The sequence below is a fragment of the Trichosurus vulpecula genome, chromosome 4, assembly GCF_011100635.1.
Source record: "Trichosurus vulpecula isolate mTriVul1 chromosome 4, mTriVul1.pri, whole genome shotgun sequence".
Classification (NCBI taxonomy): Eukaryota; Metazoa; Chordata; class Mammalia; order Diprotodontia; family Phalangeridae; genus Trichosurus; species Trichosurus vulpecula.
The window spans coordinates 63,527,698-63,545,361 of NC_050576.1; the positions used below are offsets into that span (position 1 = coordinate 63,527,698).

Here is a 17,664-nt window from a genome sequence, read left to right on the forward strand (position 1 = left end):
AATTTTTTTTCCTGATTCTTCCTTATATAGTATCTTTCATTAAGCTACTTTTCTGTTTTTAACCAGGATCTAATATTGTTGATGATTACTGATTTATAATAAAGTTTGAAGTCTGGAAGTGCTATGGGTAACATATTTTGTAAGAGGGGTTGCTTAAATGTCTCTTGGGAAATACCTCTTGAATCAAAACAATAGCTAGAATCTCTAGAAGGTATGTATGAAAGCACATAGACAAAAGTCCAAAAGGATGAGAAGACATGGATGAGTTGTGCAATCTGTGCCACTGGAAAGAGTACCTATACTTACATGATCATAGACACACTAAGGCTTAAGTGCTGAAGTAAATGAAGTTCTTCAGTGACACTTAAATGAGTGGCATTTTTTATTAATCAAATTTAATATAGTTTCCCTCATTAAAAATTTGAGAAGCAAATAATCTCCTCAGTTCTGGTCTTCTTTCTAAAAATGTTTAAAACTTTTTTTTACTACTGAATATCCACCTTTTGTCTTGTCTGCTTAAACTCAGATTTACAAGACAGGTCACTCTGGGCTGCCTCCTGAGCTCCACTGCTCTTCCAAACACATTATTCCATTCCCTCCTCCTTTATCTAGTGGGTGCCAAGTAGTCTTACATTATGTGAATGTCCTTTGTTTTTTATCTGAAGTTCTTTCTCCTGATGGCTTGCAGAACTTGTTTCTGAATTGAAATGTTAAATTTAACCACTATGTGTCTTAGAGTTTTCAGTGTTGTTTTTTCTGGAGGTGATTTGTGAATTTTTTCCATTGGAATTTCATTTTCTATGTTCAGAAATTCTGGACAGTCTTCTTCTATTATTTCCTTCATTATGGTGTTGAGGTTCTATGTCCTGTTTTGTTTTTCGGGGAGACCAACAATACTTAGACTATCTATACACACACTGTCTTCAAGATCAGTAATGTTTTGCTTTCATAGATAGCATATTTTCTCTTAATGTTATTTTTTTTGTTCTCTTCTTCTAGGTTGTCTTTGACTTCTGTGTATTGTATTCCTAATATTTTGTTCTCTTTTGTTTCTTTAGTGAGGTCTGCCACTGCAAATCCAAGTTTTTCTATTTGGCTCATTACTATTGTTGTGCAGGACATAAATTCTGCTCTCATAATCTTTTTTTTTCTTTTAAACCACTCAAGAACAATGTGTTGTGGTCCCATGTTCTCATCAAGTGATTTGATCTTGCAGTATTTATTCATAGATGCTTGAACTGATTTATTAGATCTGGAGGCCACATTTGAATTTAGGTCCTCATACTGTTAGTGTTTTTCCTGTTGATTTATCTACTTATGTTCAAGGTTTTTTATTTTTCTTCTTGAAATCTTTGGTATTTTTAAGTCTTTTTTTTTCCCCTAATTTTCCTTATCACTCCGTTGCTGACTCCCTCCCCTCTGACGGTGGTTTCCTTGAAGGCTGGCTCCCATCAGCCTAGGTCTCTGCCCCAACTGACTTTTGGATGGTCAGAACTGGCCCCAACTTCTGGTTGCTATGCTCTTTCTCTCAGCCTTGGTGGAGTGCTGCACCCCTCCCCAACCGCCCTACCCCCACCCTCTTAAGCATAGTATCCTGTCCTGGTGTCCTGTCCTTCTCCTTCTATTCCCAAGTTCTCTCAACCAGCACTTGCAATTCAGAGCCTGTTTTCCTAGTACTGCCATTTCAGAGCTTTGCAGCACTGGTGCTTCTGGGTTGGAGCCCCTGATAGACTTTTACTACTAAAGGGTTGTAGCCAAGCTGGCTGTTGAGTCCTGAGCAAACTTCCATAGCCTAGAACTAGGGTCTCCATAGCAATGAAACGAGGAAGGGAGGAATGGAGTATAGAGGTTTTTTATGTAAGCTTGTGTTGTATCCTTGGGTATGCCAGTGCAGCCTTGCTTCTGGTAGTGTAGGAGGCAGGGGAGAGGTACTCAGTGAGCTCAGGATCAGTAAGTGTCAGTTTTTGAGTTTTGGGAATTTTTAAAACTTCTTTTTGGATTCTGGGTATCCTAGACCTTGGAGACAGCTGAAGTTGCTTTATTTTCAATGAATGATTTCTGTTTTGGAGATCAGAGAAAATGTCTAGTCTTCTATCTTGTTGCTCATACAATCTGGAAACTCCCCTCATTAAAAACTGAAGGATCAATTTGGAATTACGCTAATAAACTTACTAAAACATTCCCTTGCTCTATCTCTGCTTACACCTTGCCAAACCATAAACCTGGATTACTTCTACCATTTGCCTTCTTCACTCTGAAACGTGCTGCTGATTGGAGCTGAAATAAATTACAAAACTGTGTGAATGAGTCTGCTACAAATTTCTTACATAATCTCAATGGGGCCCTCACTACACAAAAGGCAATCCTTCTACTCCATAACTGATTTTTATCCCTTCTAATCTCTGAAGTCTCTCACCTCATTTCTCCCCCACTTTCTCAGGTGAGGACAGAGCTTCATGCATTACTGAAAAAAATCAGAGCCATTCACTACACTACTCCCTCATCTTGCCTCTACTTATTTCACAATCCCTCTATATCATTTTCTACTATGTCCTCCTTTATGTCAGTCTCTGATGATGAGATGGTCCTACTCGTTGCCATGGTAAATTCCTTTACATATATCCTTGATCTTATCCCCTTCTGTATTCTCCCACTATCATTGCTTCACTCTATCTTCAAAGTTTCCCTATCTACTGATTCCTTCCCTGTTGCTTATAAACACACTTAGGTCTTTCCATAAAAAAAGCCCATCCTCAGTAGCCATCATCCATTTCACTTCTACTTTCATTCTTTTCTAAGTCTTTTGGAATCTGCCTTCTGACCTCATCATTCACTGAAATCACCCTCCAGAAAATTATCAGTGATCTCTAAATTGCCAATCTAATAGTCTTTGCTCAATTCTTGTGTTTCTTGATTCTTGGTGGCATTTAACACTCTCAACCATCTTCTCTGGATGCCCTCTCCTCTCAGTTTTTGTGACGCTGCTCTCTCTTGGTTTTTCTCTTACCTGTCTGACTACTCCTTATCAGTCGCCTCTGCTAGATATTCCCTTCTCTATCTATACTCCTCTCACTTGATTTCATCATGGGCCAAGTTCTCATCTCTACACAGATGACTCTCAGATTTATGTATCTAGTTCTAGTTTTTCTTTCTCCTCAGTACCAGTCACATCAAAAACTGTCTGCTGGACATCTCAAACTAGATGTCTTATGGGCATCTTAAATTCAACATGTTTTTGCCTTTCTTTGTATCCTGATTATTTAAGCTATGTGCCTGGCATACGCTTATATATGCATATATATATATATATATATATATATATACACACACACACACACACACACACACACACACACCCCTTAATAAATGCATGATGAATGACTGTCTGAAGAGAGACCTAAGTTAGAACCTCACCTCTGACACTTAGTAGTTCTGTGAAACACATACAAGTAATTTAACCTCTCCAAGCCTCAATTTTCTCATCTGTAAACCTTAACCAGTATATAAAGATCAAGTATTATTATTATATTACTTTCCATACCAAAACATAAACAGAGACTTTTCCCAAAGAGGGCTACCTTATAAAGGGAGTATGGTGTAGTGGAAAGCACACAGAATTTATAATCAGAGCATATAGGCTCCAAACCTGGCTCTGCTACTTACTGAGTGACTTTGAGGTAAGGCAAAACCCTCTCTTGTATTGAGTTCTTCCTCTGTAAAACGAGGAGATTGGACTAGATGAACTCTAAGGTTCTTTGATGCTCCAAACCTCTGATTCTATATCCTTCAATGCCATTAGCATCAGATCTACCTTTTTTTCCTCTCTTCCACATATACTTGCTAGGAGTAGGGACCTGTGATAGCCCTCCTGCCAACCAGCTTTTAAAACTGCTGTATTTTAAGTTATTCTTAAAAAGCAAGAAATAAGAAAAAACCATACATTTAAAAATATAAATACCAACTGAAAGAAAACATCAAAAACTTTTATGGTACCACCATAGTAATAAAAGTTTAATATTTAGTTCTATTAGGACTGATTTTAACAAGGAAATATTAATTCAATGTCTCTACCTAGCATTTATTATACCCCTAATCATTAACTTTCTTTACTTTTCAGTCTACAAAGTCTAAGTAAATTCAAAAGGATGCACCCAATGACCAAGTTATTAATGATGAAAAATAATTTCAGAAATTTAAAAGTATAAGTTCAATTCTTCTAATATTTGAAACTTGCATAGTAATATGAGGCAACCACCTTCTTCTGAGCCATATACTTTACATCTAATTTTGGTTGTCAATTTGTAAACAGTCAACTCCTGATTAAAGGATTTTTGAATGGGAAAGGACCTCTTGGATTATCTATTCTAACTCCTTCATTTTACAGGGAAACTGGTACCCCAAGAGGTAATAAGTGATTTGGGTAAGGCCCAATGTTATAAATGGCAGAATCATGAATGGACCTGAGGCTGCTCTTGCAAACCCTACTGATTCTCTTGCTGCTTTCATGGATGAAAGCATCTACCCTGAGGATTAAGTTTTTCAAAATATGGGATACTAACTACTGCCAGAGCACCAAGAGTTGGAAGGGGCCTCAGAAATTATCTAGTCTAGCCTCCTACTCCAAATATGTATCTCTTCTACATTGTGGATATATAATCAGTTAGCTGAAGTTCGAATAATTCCAATCAAGGGAAGGTGACTACTTTAGAAAGCAATTAATTCCACTTTGCTGGTCTATTTAGTTTTTATTTTTGGCACAGTGATGAAGTCCTTTAAAACCTGAATATTTAGTCATCACTTGTTCTATAGAAAGTCCAAGAAAGAGTAATGTAAGTTTGAATGGACACCATATAGCAAAATAACATTCTATTATATCCTGGTTAATCCGTCAACCAACACTGATTAAACGCTTACTATGTGCCAAGCTTTAGGCTATCACTGGAGACACAAAAAAGGCTGAAAAAGTAGGGGTATTAATGTAATACAAGGAAAATTAGGAACCCCTGAGTAACCCCTAGCTACTGACAAGCACCCCCAGAAAGAATGGACTCAGATATCTTTGGCATTTAGCAAATCCCCTGGGACTCCATGACTCCCCCAAGGAATGCCAATAGATAGGACCATCCCACAGAAGGATAACCTGGCAGACCCTTTCTAGCAGATATCCCTGGGGCTCCATGACTCCACCAAGGAATGTAAATGAGATTATCCCACTAGTACGATAACCTGACTGAATCTTTTGATCAGCCAGGACCTTTGTTCCTGTTTGCCCCACCCCGTACCCCCACATATCCTATATAAGCCAACCTGTCACCCCAACACATTGCCATTGATTTGTGGTGCAGTACCCCAATGGCCGCTGGCTAATAAATTCTCCACTTAAAGCTTATACTCTGTGGTGTGTCTTGCTCGCTTCTGGTACAACATTATATAAGAAGAAGAACAAGAAAAAACTGGATACATTTCCCCTTATCCTTAGGCAGCACTTTACAACACGGTTTCTTTACTTTATTTGAAGTAAACTCCCAGAATAGGTGACACAGTGGATGCACCAGGCCTGGAGTCAGGAAGACCTGAGTTCAAATCTGATCTCAGATACTTACTAGCTGTGTGACGCTGAGCAAGTCACTTAACTCTGTTTGCCTCAGTTTCTCATCTATAAAATGAGCTGGAGAAGGAAATGACAAACCACTCCTGTATCTTTGCCAAGAAAACTCCAAATAGGGTCATGTAAAGTCGGATACTACTGAAATGACTCTATAAAAAAAACCACAACCACAATCAAGAATATTAGGTAGGGTCAAATGTCACTATCTACAAACCTTCCATTGTCTCTGTTCCTCACTGTGAATGCGAATAAACAATAATAACCAGATATAATATATGTATGAAGTTTTTAAAAGACATATTCATATATTTTTCTTGAATGTTCTACTTTCTGGCTCAGACGGATGCTTTGCTAGTCACAGAAACTTCAAGAGAGAAATCTAAAACAAGTAGGCATTTACTAGAATAATTATGTAAAATTGTCACAAAGTCAAAAGGTTAAAACATTCAAAACGTAAGTCCTGGGCATCATTTCTTGACTTGCTGTAAATCTTTAAACTGATTATTCAATTTCTCTCTTTGGTTGGATTATCTAAAGAGGCAGGAAGAGTATAATAATGACCCTTCCATTGCCTTTTGTTATTTTATATATATTTATGTATGTTCACATTGTATTCCTGGAAGAAAGTAAGCCCTGAGGGCAGAGACTCTTTCACTTCTGTGTCTGCAACCCTAGTGCCCAGTACAACATGTAGGACACAGTAAGTACTTAATAACTTTTTTATTCATAACCAGTGTAAAGCAAATCTAAAACTAATTCTCCAAACATCTTCAATTTAACAATTTCAAGATCTATCTCCATAACATTATATACAAAAATAAGTGTTAATAATAGAAATGACCAACTAATATATAGGAGCAGAAAGGAAGATAAGGGCCTGGGTCATTTGCCCTCTTTAAGACTTAAGAGGTTGCTAGATTATATTACAAGGAATGGATTACAAAATTTCCATTCCCCTCAGCCAAGAAATATAGAAATAAGAGTGATATGATATTTAGAAGTTCACTGGTGCCCAAAACAAGCAGTTTCACTAGGAACATTCTATTAAATATAGTGTACTTAACCTACATAAATAAATGCATATATTCTAAGTTATGGAGATAGTATGCCATAGTGGATAGAAAGCCCAACTGTGACTTAAGAAGACTTATATTGAAGTCCTCCCTCTGAAACATACTGGAACAAATCGCTTAATCTCTCAGTATTCCAGGCAATTCTCTAAGATTATAAATTATAGAGAAGTTGCTGATCTGCATTGCTAAAGGGAGTTTAGTTTTCTCACTGGAGTTCCTTACACCAATGAAAAAAAATCTAGGCCCATATTGTGAGGCTTCATATTTTATTTTAAATGGAGAAAAATGAAAATTATCTTATGTTTAAAATTATCTAAGGTTTGAATAACATTGTCACTGTACTCTAAGGTCTGACCAGTAATATACCAGTGACCTGAGGTCACTGATTGCTCTTCTAGCCAAAAGAGATACTATGTGGCAAGAACCTTTTTTCTCTTACTTAAAAAAAAGCAGCCTGGATCTTTGCTGATGCTTGTCTTAACTCTCCTCAGATGATTTATTGCCTTGTTGACTTTCCTATCGCCATCTTATCCAAAGACTGAAAATTCATTTGGAATCTTTAGGCTAGTGGTGTCAAACTCAAATAGAAATGGTGGCCACTAAACCATATATAAGTATCCCTGAGGGCCACGTATTAAGTTTTAAAACATAATTTTATCTATGTTTTATTTTATTTCTATTTATTTTGTCATATATTTCCCAATTACATTTTCATGTGGTTTGGGTAGCGTTCAGAAGTGCTGGGACCCCAGGCTGAATTAAATACCTCTGCTTTAGACTACCATTACCACATATGAAAAGTCTATAAATACCCTATGTTTTCCATAACCTATTTGACACAAAGAGGAAGAGGAAATATTAGTTAATATTGTAGTAAAAGAAGAAACTATATTTAATTAATGATGTAGATTGATATATTAGCTACTCACTATTTTTGCAGAGGCCACATCTGACACTAATTATTTTAAGTTACATTTTTTCTTTTGAAAAATTTGCAATGCATACCAGTGGTTGTATGAGAAGATTTATAAACAAATAACCTGGCAGGTTTGTTTATTAATTGTCCTCTCACTACACCGAATGGAATGTGGAATGTGTGCCAGGAAGTCAATCACAAGGTTAAAGGATAGATTTTTATTTAATTCATCTCTCTAGTTCATGCCTTTCCAGTTGATAAAGGCACAGTGCCAAACAGTAAACAAAATAACTATCCCAAAATGAATGTCCAATATCCTGTTTCGATGAAATGGAATAAAAATTAGGAATGCAGATTAGTGTTCATCTTGAATTTTACATGAAAAATATCATGATATCATGAAACAGCTAACCTACCAATAAGTTTACTTCAGCCTTCAAATGATTTTTCCCAATGTCACTTGAAAGTCAACATTTTATTGGTTTTCATTTGCCATTGATACTGATAGTAAATCATCCAGAAATAAAAATTATATTCTAGACAAAAATTTTCAAGATACACGAAGTTCCTTTAAACCAATAATTTAGAGATAGGGCAATATGGTGATCCTGGGGGCAAGTCACTTAATTTCTGTTTGCCTCAGTTTCTTCAACCATGCAATGGAGATAACAGTACTTACCTCAAAAGGTTAGTGTTAGGATCAAATGAAATGATATTTATAAAAAGTGCTTGGTGTGGTGACTGTCATATAGAAGGCAATATACAAATGCTTATTTCATTCCACCTCCTTCTAATCCTGATGCTACCACTTACCTTGGGGAAGCCAATTACCACCCTGGGCCTTCAATTTTCTCATCTGTAAAAATTAGAATGTATGGCAAAACATGCCTACGGCTTTAATTTCTAGCTCTAAAAACTATACCTATGAAACATCTTTGAGTAAATTCCATTTCTTCTCTAAATAAATTTTTTTTTTGAAAAAAAAAACTACCAAATCTTCTTTCTTAAATTTTTTTATAATTATTTTTTTTAAGGAAAAAAGAATTTTTGCCAATCAAGCACACTGAAATGAAAGAATCACAGGATCAAGGATCAAGAGCTGGAAGGAATGTCAGAAACCATCTACTTCAACCATCTTGTTTTAAAGATGAAGAATATGAGGTTCAGGAAGTTTATTACTTGTCCATAGTCAACACAGGTAGTAAAGTGGGATTTGAATCCAAGTTTTCTGACTCCAGAGTCAGTGTTTTTGGGGCAGCTAGGTAGCGCAGTGAGTAGAGCACTTGCTCTGGAGTCAGGAGGACCTGAGTTCAAATCCAGCCTCAGACACTTGACACACTTACTAGCTGTGTAACCTTGGGCAAGTCATTTAACCCCAATTGCCCTGCTTCCCCCCTCCAAAAAACAAAGCAAAGCAGAGTCAGTGTTTTTTACACAGTATTAAGTACATTCTCTGAAACTCTATAAATCATACATATTGGCTGCATGCTGATAATGATGCAGTCTGTAATCACTCTGCCCAACTACCAGTAAGGTAGACGATTTAACCAGGCACACACAATGAACTCAACAGGTAACTAATTGTTCATATCAGAAGACAAGAAGCATGTTTTTTATGAGCTTCTACTTCTATAACCTGGTTCTCAGTGCAGATTAAGTACACAGTAACTATATTATGATGACAGATAACAGCTGAGACCAAACTGCTATGGTTAGATGCCAAACTTCATGAATATAAACAAATATTTGCCGAGTACTCAACAGAAGTTTAGACATAGTCTAGGGACTAAAAGAATCTTTAGTCTATCTTTAAATAAAGGAAATAAAGAACTGGTACCTGCACATCTGCTTAACAAAAACAAAAAAAAAAAAGATTATATAGAAAAAGCAGTGGTGACCTTGGCTACTTAAAAGAAGAGCCATTAGAAATCTTTACATCATTGACCTCTAATATGTGGTCACAAATATGTTTCTTAAAACCATTTATACTAAATCATACAAAAACTTTATTTTTGATGAAAAAGGGCATATGTGTGCCATCATGTAAAAAGCCACATTAACAAGACTTTATTGTCTTTTATGTGCCAGGTACTTAGTAAAAGATCAGATGAGGTCATCAATCAAAATCTACCCTAATGCAAATAACAGCTTAAGAAGAGGTTCTGTTTGTGTGGCAGGTAGGAGAGGTGCTAATTGTTAGCTCAAAGATTAGAAAAGTTTACAAAGACATTATATTTCATTTTTTAAAGATCAGTTTTTGGAATTCAGAAGCAGAAGTGAAAAGCTCAGTACTATTCCAAGGTTACGTTCAGGCCCGGCTTGACTTCATGACAAATTCATGCCAACATTACAAATAACCCTATGAAGCTACTCTTCATTTGATCCCCCTGTTTTCACAATTAGATAAAAGCAGAGCAGTACAGTGATAGTGAAGAAAGAAAAATGTGTTGTAGAGATTGCCTTGCTAATGCTTTGAGAGACGGTCATGGGGAGAAAAAAGGGAAATCTTCCTCAGACCATGTTTCTGATAATAATATAGCTGTGGCAGAACTGATGGAAGGGAAAAAGAGAGTATCATAGCATCTCTATTTCTCTTAGCCATATAATTCAACCACTGTGACACACACATTTAATAAATATAAATTTAAAATCAAAACAAAGTGACCTCAGAAAATAAAATTTAAATTGTGATTTAGGGGATGCCAAATATCTTAATTTTCATTTTATCATTATAATCTCCAGAGCCTAATATACATGGTACCTTGTGTGCTGTACTCACTTAAAATTACTTGTTAAAGCAATTACTACTTTAATAATATCTAAATAGTGTTAATAAATGCATTGCAAAAAAAGCAATTTGGAATTCTGCTGCCAACAAATCTAAAAGTTTACGCTTCCAACTGACTAATAAAAACATCCGAGTCTTAGGATTAGATGTTTATAAATTTAGCCTTATTAATAATAAATATTCACCAAAAACCATCAATGCTATAAGAACTTTATAGATATTTCTAGCCAAATATCTACCTGAACGGAGGCAGGATGGCCAGCTCCTTGACACTTTCATCAGCAAAAAACAGATATTAGTAAACAACTGAGTGTCAATCAATAAAACTGTATAAAAGGTCAACTAGCAGTAGGAAAGGAGACTACCAGCAAAGTCAGCACCCGCATAAGCAAATAAACCAATATGGTTTACACGGCTCTCAGTCTGGAGTAGGATGCATCTTGAGAAAGCCCCAGGATATACCCCACAGCAAGGTCCTTGGGATCCTTGGGGTGCAGTAGCAACCAGTAAATAGGCTGCAATGTCCAATGTGAGCTGTACTTTTATAGGCACAGAGAATTTAAAATATTTCCCAGGAAAAGATCAGAGCTGAATAGGAAGTATGAAATGCCAACATAAGAATCAGGAGAAATCTTGGAAAGTAAGGGCATTTGACCAATCAGAAGGGGCTGTATGATGCTGTACTCCCTTCAGAACATTGAAGTCTTTACAGAGTGTAAAAGGGGTAAATTTCAAGGTAAAGAATGCATTGGAAGGCACAATTCTAAAGAATGGGTGGGTCAAAAGACAAATTACAGAAACAACAGAAATTTCATCAAAGAAAATGACAATAAGGAGATAATATGTTGTTCGGTCATTTCAGTTGTGACTGACTTTTCATGACACCATTTGGAGTTTACTTGGCAAAGATACTGGCGTGGTTTGCCATTTCCTTTTCCAGCACATTTTACAGATGAGGAAACTAAAGCCAATAAGGTTAAGTGACTTGCCAAGGGCCACACAAGCTAGTAAGTGTCTGAGACCAGATTTGAACTCATGAAGAGTATTCCTGACTGCAGAACTAGTGCTCTACCCTGTGTACCACCTAGCTGCCCCAATGAGACAATATACTAAAACACATTTTTGTTGTTCTTCAGTCATGTCTGACTCTTCATGACCCCATGGACCATAGTACAGTAGGCCCTGCTATCCTCCACTATCTCTCAAAGTCTGTTCAAGTTCGTATTTCTTGTTTCCATGACACTATCTATCCATCTCATCCTCTGCTGTTTCTTTTTCCTTTTACCTGAATCTTTCCCAACATCGGTGTCTTTTCCAATGAGTCTTGTCTTCTTGTTATGTGGCCAAAATATTTAAGCTTCAGCTTTAGTATCTGACCTTCAACTGAGTAGCCTGAATTAATTTCTTTAAATATTGATGGTTTTGATTTCCTCGCTGTCCAAGGGATTCTCAAAGATCTTCTCCAGCAATACAATTTGAAAGCATGGAATCTGCAACACTCAGCTTTGCTTAGAGTCCAACTCTCAGATATACAATGCTACTGGAAAAACTATAGCTTGGACTGTACGGACCTTTGTCGGCAAGGTGATGCTTCTGCCTTTTACTATTCTGTCTAGATTTGCCACAGCTTTCTATCCAAGAAGGAAGCATCTTTTAATTTCACTGCTGCAGTTGCCATCTGCAGTGATCTTTGAGCCCAAGAATATAAAATCTGACACTGCTTCCATTTCTTCTCCTTCTATTTGCCAAGAAGTGATGGGACCAGTTACCAAGATCTTGTTTTTTTTTTTTAAGGTTCAAGCAGCTTTTACGCTCTCCGTTTTTCACCCTCATCAAGAGGCTTCTTAATTCCTTCTCACTCATCTGTATATCTGAGATTGCTGGTATTAGGCAACCTTAATTCTGGCTTTTGATTCCTCCAAGCTGACATTTCACTTGATGTACTTTGCATATAAGTTAAATTAAAAAAAGGTGACAATATACAGCCTTGTCATACAGTCTTTTCCAATCTTAAACTAATCAGTTGTTCTATGTTTGGTTCTAACTGTTGCTTCTTGGCCCACATACAGGTTCCTCAGGAGACAACTAAGATGATCTGGTACTCCCATCCCTTTGAAAATTTGCCACAATTTGTTGTGATCCACACAGTCAAAGGCTTTGGTGTAGTCAATGAAGCAGAAGTAGATTTTTTTTCCTAGAACTCCTTTGCCTTTTCCATAATCCCGTGGATGTTGGCAATGTGGTCTCTGGTCCCTCTGGCTCTTCAAAGAACAGCCTGCTCTTCTTGGTTCACATACTGCTGAAGCTTAGTTTGCAGAATCTTAAACATAACTCTGTTGGCATGTGAAATAAGTGCAATGTTCAGAATTTTGGACATTTCTTGGCATTGCCCTTCTTTAGGAATAGGATGCTAACTGATCCTTCCCAATCCTGTGGCCACTGTTTAGTTTTCCAAATTCACTGGCATATGGAGTGCAGCACTTTAATAGCATTATTAAAACATGAGATGTAGCTAAAGCAGTCTTAGGGGAAATATATCTCTAAATACAGTCATCAAGAAAGGAGAAATAAGTCAATGAACCAAACATACAAATAAAAAGACTTGACTGGCAAGTCAATAAATTCTCAATTAAGTAACAAAGTAGAAATTCTGAAAATTTGAGATTATAAAATTAAAAGCAATAAGAATTGACAGATGAAACTAGAAGACAGGTTTTTGGAAAAAACCACAAATAAAACACAGTTATGTCATCTGATTTTAAAAAAGGGAAAGGAAAACCAAATTGTTTATATCAAAATTATAAAAGCAGGCCTCAAAACAATGGTAGAGGAAATAAAGGAATTTTTTAGAATTAATTTTCCCCATTATAAGTGAACAAAGCTGATCACTTAGAGGAAATGAATTACTACTTACAAATATATAAAATCCCCAAATTAATAAAACAGATTATTTAAATAATCGATACCAGAAGAAGAAACTGAACAACCCAAAAATAAACTCCCAAAGGGGAAAAAGAAATATTCTATAACCAGAAAGATTTACATCCAAGTTCTTTGTAACAACTGAAAAACAATTAATTTCAATACTACACAAACTATTTGCAGCAATAAGGAACCCTTTCAGTCTTTTTCTATGACACAAATATCAAAGATATTTGTCTTGTTAACTAAAACAAAGAGAAAACAGAGAAAGACAGCTACAAATTAATATCCCTAAAGAATATTGACACAAAAACCTTAAATAAAATATTAGTAAGAAGGCTACAATGACATATTAGAAATATTATGCACCATGACCAGGCTGGGTTTATACCAGGAAAGAAGTGTTGGTTTAACATAAGAAAGACTATAAACCCATATGATTATATCAATAAATGCAGAAAAGTTTTTGACAAAATCCAATACCCATTTCAATTAAAAATTCTAGAAAGCACAGGAATAAATCAACCTTTCCTTAACATAGTAAATAATATCTATTTAAATCTAAGAATAAACATTATATATAATGGCAAAAATAGTAAGATCGGGAGTAAAAGAAGGATATCCATTATCACCACTTCTATGTAACATGGAAAATACTAGCTCTAGAAATAAAACATGAAAAATCTAGATAATGAACAAAAGGAAAGAAAAAATTAACAGTTTTTACAGATAAAATGATTTCCATAGAAAACTCTAGAGCCAACCAAAAAGTTAAATGAAACAATGATATCAAGAAAGTTGCGAAATATAAAATAAATCTATACAAGTCATCAGTTTCCCTGTATGTTACAAAAAAACTAAGCCAGACGAAATAGAAAGAGAAACTCCACTCAATATAACTACAAAATATTTGGGCATATATTTACCAAGACTTATGTTTTTTGTGTTTAAGTTCAAAATAAAATTTAAAAAACCATATATTGAACAATCATTCTTTTAAAAACACATATTTATACATATCCATATTTATTTCCCATTATTTGTAAGTGCATGTATATTTAATTTATGCATGTATTTATATGGGCATATATTTAATTGATATGTTTATGAATATAAGGATATGTGCACATATATATACACATTTAAGAACGTATGTGCTTATGTTATCTATTTGGACATTTTGGAATTAAAACCCTATATGTTATTCCACAATTGGGCATTAAATAAGTAGCCATATGTCAACTATTGTTCGTAACTATTAAATGTTCCTCTCTGATCAACTGAGACTCAATTTTCAACAGAACAAGTCTACTATGGGAAAAGTATGCTCTTCAGTGTTCTATAAAATATATCTTGCTCATCTGAAAAGCTTGACTTATCTGGAAGACTCTCTAACCTTGAGTATCTCTTTCCCTGATGACATCAGATAAATGAGACATTACTATGGTAAGAGAGAACTAAAATTTAGATAAATGATTTTACTCTGATAGTACTACAGTTTTCTTAATAGCAACTTCCAACACAGAACTGTTTAGGAAGTAGGCTCACAACTTACCATATCATTTTTGTTTTCCATGAAAATGCTAAGCTTCTTTAGGAAAGATACCACCAGAATTAGGAGTTCAAAATTATCTCGATCAAGTGCCTTCACTAGCATATGAACTATGTTCTTGTTCCTCATTTTTAGCTCAGTCCGAGTATCCTCAGCAAGGTTCAAAAGCAAATAAAGAGCAACTAGAAAAATAAAGGTAACTGGTTAGAATGTTGGATTGATGAAGAGTTTTTCAAAACATATTAATTCTTTCCTATAAACCAAAGTACTAAGAAGAGATGAGCATTATTTTCAGCCATTTTTATTAACTAATAATTAAGGGTAGATAAATCAGAAAAAATTGTCAAATATGCAGATGTGAAAATAGTAATTGTCAGAGATCTGAGAAACCAAGGTAAGTTATTTATCATGTGCTTTATTACACTAAGGTTGCTATAATGAAGCTAGTTACAATGAAAATGTGCCTCCTTATTTTAACCAAATTTTTGAGAAAGAAATAATTTTTCTTATTCAAATTGCTACAATAAATCAATAAATGTTTATTGAAGGCCTAAAGTATAAGAAAGCTGAAAATAGACTATTTCATCATAATTTTAATGTTAAATATCTGAATAACAATATGACATGTTAAAAGTTAAAAATTCAATTTAGGTCTGTTAAACTTGGATATGAAAACATTAGAAATTAACTAACAGATCCTTTAAGGCTAAGATAATTTATTGATCTCTCATGACCACTTCATTTTAAAAAATTCTACTTAAAGCCCAACTTTTGAAAAAAAGTATGATCAAGGTGCTTTCTGAAGGATTAGGACAAATTATTCAATTTCTAATATTGTAAGAAAGTAGTTTAATTAAAAATGTTAACACTCAGAGATTTAAATGATTTTGTAAATGTTGTTATGTGACTATAACAAATTATCTCTATGTACAGCATTTAAAGGATAGCTAGGTGGCACAGTAGATAAAGCACTGGGTCTGGAGTCAGGAAGACCTGAATACAAATCCAGCCTCATACAGTTACTAGCTGTGCGACCCTGGGCAAGTCACTTAACCCTATTTTCCTCCATTGCCTCATCTGCAAAATGAGCTATAGAGAAGGAAATGGCAAACCACTGCAGTGTCTTTGCCAAGAAAACCCCAAATGAGGTTACTAAGAGTTGGACATGACTGAAAATAGCTGAACAATAATAACATAGGAACTTAAACTGTCAGATTTCAGTGTGTTGATCAAATAAATACTTATGAGGAGAACCAATGACTATCTACAATATGGAGCTGGACATCCATCAAAGAGTATTAGCTCATTCTTGCTAATAACCATCTTCAGATTTTTAGTCTTTAACAAGGACCTAGAGATCCTAAGTTCCAGGCTCTGTTTATGTTTATTTTACACTATCAATAAAGTCCAGACATGAGAATATTGTGTCTTAAATCAAAAAAGTGCTCAAATCTCTCTCTCTCTCTCTCTCTCTCTCTCTCTCTCTCTCTGTATATATATATATGTGTATATATATATATATATATACACATATATATAGGCAATTTCATCTGTGGAAAACAGTAACCTTTTAAGATGGAAATTAGATGAAAAGTGTTTTAATATTCGGAAAAACATCTTTGAAAAGTTATGTTTGAGATATTTGAACTCTAAGTATATATCAATTTATCAATTTTAATATTTAGAGTGCTATATTAATGAAAACCACTGAGGGTAGCTGAGGAATAGAAGGGGAATGTGATGACTGCTTAAACAACTAATTGGAAATAAACCTAAGGTAAGAACAGGCAATGAGATTGACATTATATTGAAATTTATAACATTTTCTATTAATTTTGTATTTGGCTTTTATAAGATGATAAAGTAAGTACTTTTTCTTTTTCATAGATTAGGAATCTGTACCTCGTAAGAGCTGCTCCTGCTTTACCACCAAACCTTGGTACTTCTTATAGGTTTTTTCATAATCTTTTTTCATAGTTTGGTTTTCAGGGTCTTCTTCAAGTAAAAATAACAAGTTAAGGATCATATTATATTCATAAGAGCAGAGAAAACCTACTGAAAATGCTATAGGCAAAAGTATTTAAAACTGCCATATCAATCACATATTCCTATACTCAATCACATAGAACTTTATTCATTAATTTTGGGTAAACACTTAACTGTAAATCCCTTATGGGCAGAGATTGTTTCATTTCTGTCTTTACAGCCTCAGCACTTTACATAGTGCCTGTAGGTGCTTACCATTGCACCTTCAATTAAAATGCATCATAAAAAAACTACAGTGTCCCAAAGCTCACTTAACTTAAAATTAAGTAATAACTAGAGACAACATATGAACTTATAACAGGATTGGTTAAATACTGTGCTACAGACAGGAATGTTTACCACCGCTCTCCTTCAAGTTTATTAGGACTTCTGATTTAAATAAATAAGATCCAACTTTCAACATCATTAGGGCTGGGCCTAATGCTTTGTGAAATGGACCAATTTTGACACCACTTTTGTAGTTAGTGGTAATGAGTATATTTTAGGGTTGGAAAAGTCACAGGTTGAAAAGGTCTTCTGAACATAAAGTACACTGCCATTAGTAAACAGCAATCATACAAAAACCTCTCTGCCTACTCCCATGGGGCAATGTGTTTGGATCAGGTTCAGGAAAATAGAATACGTGAGACAATATTCTATCAATGATTGGTCATAATGGTAAGAAATCCTCAGAAACAACAGTTGGTGACCATGAAACAGGCAAATAAATTCTTGAGACTCACAAAAGAAATAAAAAGGGATTTTGGCATATTATCAAGA

At 35.0% G+C, this 17,664-nt stretch overlaps 1 protein-coding gene across 2 annotated transcripts in view; it reads right to left on the minus strand.

Moving 5' to 3' along the window:
- Nucleotides 1–17,664, minus strand: part of KIFAP3 (kinesin associated protein 3) — a 212,944-nt gene that overhangs the window by 135,036 nt on the left and 60,244 nt on the right. For both annotated transcript variants that reach the window (XM_036756446.1, XM_036756447.1), the window contains exons 8-9: nucleotides 16,762–16,860; nucleotides 14,863–15,041 (exon numbers count right to left, since the gene is read on the minus strand). In XM_036756446.1, coding sequence (XP_036612341.1) covers nucleotides 14,863–15,041; nucleotides 16,762–16,860 — 278 coding nt within the window. The remainder of the gene's footprint in view (nucleotides 1–14,862; nucleotides 15,042–16,761; nucleotides 16,861–17,664) is intronic.